The sequence below is a fragment of the Callionymus lyra genome, chromosome 14 (genome assembly GCF_982586985.1).
Source record: "Callionymus lyra chromosome 14, fCalLyr1.hap1.1, whole genome shotgun sequence".
NCBI classification, from domain to species: Eukaryota; Metazoa; Chordata; class Actinopteri; order Syngnathiformes; family Callionymidae; genus Callionymus; species Callionymus lyra.
Window position 1 is genome coordinate 12,525,245 of NC_141831.1, and position 7,778 is coordinate 12,533,022.

Here is a 7,778-nt window from a genome sequence, read left to right on the forward strand (position 1 = left end):
TTTTTAGCACCATTTATTACTATAACTCTTAATGTTTTTGTTAAATGGTGTCAGTTTGTTTTGTATTATTTTAACTTCATGTTTGTATTTAAATACAAAAGTATATACAATTAAATATTCCTGTGTTTTATCGAAGCTGCCTTTTTCTATTTAATTGCATAATTTATCGCAATATTTATAAATACCTATATTAGACCTATTTAAATTCTAAATTGATGTAACTATGTTTATATTTTCTCATTAAAACTTTCTTTTCTATCTTAACCGGTCTCTTTATTTCTATTATTTTAATTAAACTATGAATTAAAATATGTGTAGTGTTTTCCCCATGCAAGTTTTAATAACATATTATATATTGTTAAACTGCAATGTACACATATATAATCTAGCAACACATTTATGTTACAATAATTGACCTTTTTGCCTAAATATTTATGTTTACGCAGATTTTATAGCCTCATAATACACAAATATTTTCTTCTGAAACATTAATTTAACCTCTTACGTACGTGTATATATAATATGCTTTTAAATGTAAATGTCATTTTAAACAAAACTAATTTTATAATCACATGTATATTTTCTATCTTTGGAATCACCTACTCATTATTTCATTACTTCTATTTAGATTAATATCAACAGTTTGTGCTCGTCACCAATAAAACTTATATTTTATTATCCCTAAAACTAAAGTATTTTTAGGAATAACTGGTCCACCTTTAACTTTTAATGCAACAGATACGTTTAAAATTAAAGTATTTCAAGAGCTCTTAATGGCAAAACTTCAACACTGATCTCCGTAAGTTAAGAGGTTTTGGAAATTATCATTATAAAAAATTAGTTAGGCTTTAGGTTTGATGCTAATGCAGTCAAAATGGCGACTTTTGTTGGCGTTACAACATGAAACTTTTTTTTTTTTAAACCGTATCTTGCCTCATGGTCGTCCATGTGACACGTGCATGCATGAAGTGGGTTTAGGTTCAACTCAAGAGGGGTCTCTGCATGCTTTCGAGAGGCGATGCAACCCCCTCCTCAACAGGTTGCCGGTCCAATTCCCGGGGACACACAGTACGCCAAAGAGTGGATATTAGTTTCAAAGGACCAGGATGAGAGACAGCAGGTTGAGAGTGAGACAGGTGCTGAGAGACAGACCGCTGCTGAAGCTGCCGGGATTCTTCCTCCTCACGCTCCTGGTCCTCAGAGTCGTCGTGGTCTTCTTCTTGGTGGTCTGTGTTGTGAACGACTGGTCTGTGACTCCAACGGGCGTCTCGATAATGAAGCCGGCGTCGATAATTGAGGACGTCTCGGCGGCGAGGGCGGTGAGGGCGGTGAGGGCGGTGCCGGGCGAACCCGGCTCGGAGATGGAATCAGCGTGGCGTGCGTTATCCGCGGCAGCTGCGACCGCCGGAGCGGAAAAGTGATTAATGGTTTGGCGAGGGACGGGCGATCCGGGCGGGAGGTCGGAGGGCGTGGTGGCGGGGGGTCCGGACAAATGCCACCACCCGGTCGCGTCGACGGGGGGGAGGTCGTGGGATGCGAAGTGCCAGGCGGCGCGCGCCCCGCCGCAGACCGGGTGGGAGTGGCACGGGCAGCCCAGGACGCGGGCACGGGTCTCCCGAGTCCACTTGACCAGGTAAGTCTTATCCTCGGCCCCGTGGCAGGTCCACGGGTTGTCGCCCAGAGTGATCACGCGTAGAGACGCGAGCCGGTCCAACACGCCCGCGGGCAACGCCGAGAAGCGGTTGGCGTGCAGGTAGAAGTGGGTCAGCTTGTGGAGCCGGTCCAGCGATCCGGGCAGGACCTGCACCAGCAGATTGTTGGACAGATCCACGGTCTCCAGGTGCGCCGGCATGTTGGTGGGTAGCGTCCAGAAGTGATTGTGGCTCATGTTGAGCGCGCTCAGGTTGATCAGGGTGTTGTTGATGAACGTGGCCCGCTCCAGGCGGTTGTCGGACACGTCCAGGGTGCGCAGGTTCCACTGGTAGGCGGTGTCGTTCTTGGCCAGCGCCCGGATCCGGTTGGAGGCGGCGCGGAGGTGCCAGAGGGAGCGGGGCAGGCCGGCGGGCAGGCGGGCGAGCCGGTTGTGGGACAGGTCCAGGACGCGCAGGTGGGTGTACGGGGTCAGCTGGTGGTCCAGGTGGTGGAAGCGGTTGTGGGACAGGTTCAGGGAGCGCAGGTTGTGCTGGAGGTCGGAGGGGAGGACTCGGAGGCCCCTCCAGGCGCAGTCCACCTCCCTGTGGCCGCGGCTGCACGAGCACAGGGTCGGACACACGGCTGCGACGCCGGAGCCCAGTAACAAGACCAGCAGGAGTTCCAGGAGGACCTCATGATGGGGTGGAGGTCTTTGTAAACTCCTGAAAAATAAACCTTGTGAGCCACTCTGAGATAGAGTTTGAGAAAGAAAAACAATACATTATATATTTTAAATCTTTATTCACAATTAACATGCAAATATACAGGCATTTTTTTGTTGCAATTCAACTTCCTGTCACTAGATGACGCCAGTGATCACGTCATCTGCTGCTAAAGGAACAAAGGAATCCCGCAAGATCCCAGCAGTGACTGAGGACGAGAGGATACAGTCGACTCCAGCAGCTTTTGAAGCTGACGTTTGGACGCGTTTTGGTTTCAAAACAAATGAAAGTATTAATGACTTCGTCAAGAGTCATGCTGTCTGTAAATTATGCAACACCATAGTCAAGTACTCGATAAAATACAATACTACAATATAACCTGTTTACATTGATATCAAACCAGAGGTCCCAAATATAATGGGTCTATAGTACTATACAAAAAAAAAAAAAAATTAAAATCTAGGGCACTGTATCATGATACACAGATGTTTCATGAGGCCTCGTAAACCCATCACTAGTAACCGTCATTGACATCTATTAAAATGCCAAAACTACGTTTAAATGTAGAGATAAGATGCTTGACAGAGGTCTGCGCTCCCTAAGTGCCTTTCAAGTTATGTCGTGTGTGTAGAATTGTGTCATCTCACTAAACGACTGGATTTACAAGAAGTTTAAATGTATTTTGTGTTAAAATAAGCACCTTTTCTCACCTAAACAATGACTCAAAATGTAAATAAAAATAAAGAATGAAACAGAGTAAGTAGATAAGTAGGATTCTTTCACTTCATGCGTTCACTTTTTTAACTCTTCTTTTCCACAGAACCATCTTTGTATATTTTCTAAAGCCTCTGCTGAAGCTCACTTTAACATTCATCTATTCTTGATGCAGTGTTGCTACAGCTCCAAAGAGTGTGTTGTGTAGATTCCACCCTCGGCCTGCAGAGGGCGCGCGAGAGCGACGGCTGCAGAATACACTGGTTCCTGCAGGAGAAACCATCTGCAGCAGAGATGCTGCTGCTGCTGCTGCTGCTGTGTCTCGTGCCAGAGCCTCTTAATTCCACACACACACTCCCTCACACACACACATCTGCGTCGCTCGCAGGTACATGTTTAAATTACAGATGGAGTTCCATTACACTTCCTGCATCTGTGTCCAATGAGCCTCCAGGCTCACGAGTTCTACTTAATAAATACATTCTATTGGAGGTTTTCTTTTTTTTTTTTAACGGAGTCATTCCAAAGACTTAAACTCACCTTCTTAACATCCCAGTTACTTTTCTCTGCTTCTATCAGTCCGTCCTCCTCTTCCTCCTCTTTCGCCGGAACGTGACCTTTTGCTCACTTATCCGCCGCCGACTTTTAAAGCTGTTTTGCTCGTCTGCTTCTCTGAAGGAGCATTGAGCTGATATTGCCTCTTATATGGATCTTTCTTTTTTTTGTTGTTGCCACGGCACTGCAGCCCCTGGATTTACTCGGGAGGAGCGAGGAGGGTGGAGGAGCGAAGGGGAGGGTGGAGGGAGATATGTGGAGTATAATAGAGGCATCCCTGCGTACGACGGAGCTCCACAAGCACCTCCTGAGGAAGTGAGTTGCTGCGTCACGCTCCTCGATTCTACTCTTCAATTCAAAGTGTGAAAACACTTTCTTTCTTTTTTTTACGCAGTAAAAGTAAAAATGAAAGATTTTTTTCCTAAAAGGGTTTTTATCATTATTAAACTTGAAGTTTTTTTTTATTTATAACATTAAATTTAAGTTATTAAAAATTAAAATGTATCCATAAAACATTGATTTTTCTACTTCCTGTTCACTTGATATTTTCAACCAATCACGATGCACCGTCGCCTAAACAGGAAGTGGCAAAAATATTGAACTTACAGCTACAGGGTATTCATTAAAAAAAAAAAAATCTTCGTTCTTGTGTTAAAGTGGAAATGAAAGAAAATGTTTGACAATTGTATCCATAAAAGATACGATTTTTTATACTTCCGGTTAATTTGATATTTTCAACCAATCACGCCGCACCGTCGCTTATACAGGAAGTTTAAAAAAAATCGTATTTACAGCTACAGGGTATTCATTAAAAACATCTTCGTTCTTGGAGTTAAAGTGGAAATGAAAGAAAATGTTTGAATATTGTATCCATAAAAGATAAAGATTTTTTAAACTTTCTGTTCATTTGCTATTTTCAACCAATCACGCCGCACCGTCGCTTATTCAGGAAGTGGCAAAAATATCGTATTTACGGCTATAGGGTATTCATTTTCTGTGTTAGTCAAAAACATATTCGTTCTTGGAATTAAAGTAGTAAATAAGAAAAAGTCGATTCAAGATTTTTTTTAAATAAACTTAAGAAAGATAAGATCGTTTCTACTTCCTGTTCGCTAGATATATTCAGCCAATCACACCTAAACAGGAAATGAAAAAAAATCTTGTTCTTACAGCAACACTGTATTATTTTTTCTGTGTTAATAAAAACCTCTTCGTAGGGTTAGGGGAAAAATATTCATACTTAAATAAATATCGCAGCGTTTGTTCATTTCTGTGTTGCATTTAAACTTCTAGCCACAAGATGGAAGCAATCATTACGTACTCCGCAGGCAAAATAAAAGTTAAATCATGCTTGATCCCGGCGACAGTCAACATGCAAATATACAACCTCTTGCAATTCAACTTCCTGTCACTAGATGACACCAGTGATTACGTCCTCTGCAGCTATATAAAGAAATCTCGCAAGATTCCAGCAATGACTGAGGACGAGAGGATACAGTCAAATCCAGCAGCTTTTAAAGCTGATGTTTGGACATATTTTGGTTTCAAAACAAATTAAAAAGCAACTTTTTGTCAAGAGTCATGTGGTCTGTAATTTCTGCAACACCAGAGTCAAGTACTCGACAATACTACAAATATATCCTCGTTACTACAGTATCACAATATATCACACTTTATTGCATCGACGCCCTTGATATGTGATATGTAAAGTATTGCCAGATTCTTTCCACTACACACACTTTTTATAAAGAACAATAAAATAAAACTTGAATTTTACAATAAATGTACTGAGAACAATGTAACCCATGATTATAATCCCATATTTCATTTATAACTAAATTTAACTTAACCTCAACTGCATAAAATACGGTAAATATGTATGAAAATAACGTGATAATTTAATTTTTCAGATTATATATATACTGTATGTATAATTAATAGTTTTTGTTTTAACTTCTAAGGCCGCTCTGATATACTGACCGCCCAGTAAATCCATATATTGATCCAATATTGATATAATAAATCGTGTTTTTGTGTGTTTTTAGTAAGAAATAAGCTCCAGCGGATCCTCCAGAAACCAGCAGCTAATAAAGTTATTACTCACCTCGTCCTCCTGAGATCTGTGGAGGATCTTGTTTGTCTCTCGTTTATTAAATGGCTCGATTCCCAAACCTCAGTGCGAAAACAACTGTGGAGCGTTTTATTCACGAGCTGAAAACACGAAACAAACCAATATATTTTAACATTTATATATATTAAACGTACATGTAAATCACATAATAATGTATATTTTACAGCTAAGATTCATCATTTACCGTTGAGTGCTTCTGCATTGATCTTTTGTTCTCTTTTTCTTAAAATAAACAGTAAAAACGTGTGATAAAAGTCACTGATATCATCGAACTGTCGCCACTTGACTGGCGTGTGACGTCACAAAACGGCGACGATGTTTGGCCCATTTAACGAGGATTTAATTAGAAAATTGTGTTCGGTTTATTTTGAGAAAAACATTCATACCTGGTTAATATTTTTTAAATAGGTAAATACAGGATCATAATTTAATTATGTTATTTAATCACCATCAGCCAATAATTCAGAAATAAATGTAGAATATTTAAAATGTATCCTACAGTTGAATAAATAATTATATTATTAACATTATTAACAACATATTTAGACTTTTTTTTATATATATATATATATATATATATATATATATATATATATATATATATATATATATATATATAGTTTTATTGGTTATTCATGTCTGTATCACATTTATTTGCATTATATTTATTGATATATTATATTATTTATATTGTAGTTGTATGTTTATTTTCTTCTACCTGATTCTCTGTAAATTATCTACATTAAATGTTTTATTTCTCCAAATAACCATTTAATTTAGAATAGTTTATTTTATTCATTTAATAATAAAATACTTATTTCTTTCTCTCTTTCTAATGACGTGTTGTGTAGAATCATGTCACGAATATTAAAAGTGTGTCCTTTTTTGGCTTCTTTGGAACTTCTTTTTTTAGTGTAGTTTTCTGTCTCTGACGTTACCTCACAAACACAACTGAAGTGGCCTCATGTGGGTTTTACCGAAAAGGGCTTTTTGTCTGGTTTGAAAGCAGCGGCGGAAATGTAGACGTTGGTTTGTGACGTTTGGTCAGAGGGACTCGCTCCACTGCATACAAACACTGGGCCTCACTTGAGAATACTCAACCCTTCATACTGACTTTAATAAAGACGTCAAAATAAAGAATATTTATTACTAATAATACTTGTGTTTAGTGTTCTCTTGTTAGATTAGTTTTTAGTAATAATATTTAACTTGTGTACTGTGTTTTTTTTCCATATCTCAAAAATATATATATTTTTTATTTTCCCATTGTCTCCTCCAACCTAAAACAAATACAGTTTTATCAATTGATATGAAAAATATTTAACGTATTTTAAGTTTAAATTCTTAAGAAAATACAGTACTAAATGCTTTGTTGTACCGAAGTATTGAAATTTCTCTGAGCTATTCCCTAATCCGGAAAAAAAACAACGTAATAATTTCTTTAAACGATAAATGGTTTACTTAATATTTAAGAACTTTACTTTTACTTTACTATTAATTTTCCCCCCTGTTAAATTCCCTTAATTCTTCTTTACAAATAACATTTTATTGATTGTTATTGAACATTTAATTTTATAAATATAATAAGGAAAAATACAATTATTGTTGTGTAAAGTTGATCAGGTGTGAGAAAAAAAGTGGGATATGTACGTATATGTATGTTAAAAAAAATGATCTTATAAAGCTCAACAATATATAACATATAACTATCTTGTGACCTTTATGTGTGGAGTTTGTATGTTCTCCCCGTGTTACATGGGTTTACTGCGGGCACTCCGGTTTCCTCCCACAGCCCAAAAACATAGAGGTTGGATTGGGGAACTTGGGGAAATTTTCCATAGGTATGAGTGTGTGTGTGAATGGTTGTATGTCTTTGTGTGCCTTGCAACAGACTGGCGTCCTGTCCAGGGTGTCCCCTTTCTGTTGCCCGAAAACACTGGGATAGGCTCCGATCCCCCCTGTAGCCCTCATAGGGTAATAGGCGTCAAAGAAGAAACGTCAAATGTACAAATACTGACTTAAAA

General features: G+C 38.6%; 1 protein-coding gene across 1 annotated transcript; it reads right to left on the bottom strand.

Annotated features, from left to right (window-relative positions):
• Positions 1 to 1,093: 1,093 nt before the first annotated feature.
• On the bottom strand, positions 1,094 to 3,619 carry LOC148066047 (oligodendrocyte-myelin glycoprotein-like). Its single transcript, XM_087808123.1, has 2 exons — positions 3,609 to 3,619; positions 1,094 to 2,354 (listed from the first exon to the last, which is right to left on the bottom strand). The coding sequence occupies exons 1-2, from the start codon at positions 3,617 to 3,619 to the stop codon at positions 1,094 to 1,096; spliced, it is 1,272 nt and encodes a 423-aa protein (XP_087664249.1).
• Positions 3,620 to 7,778: the final 4,159 nt, after the last annotated feature.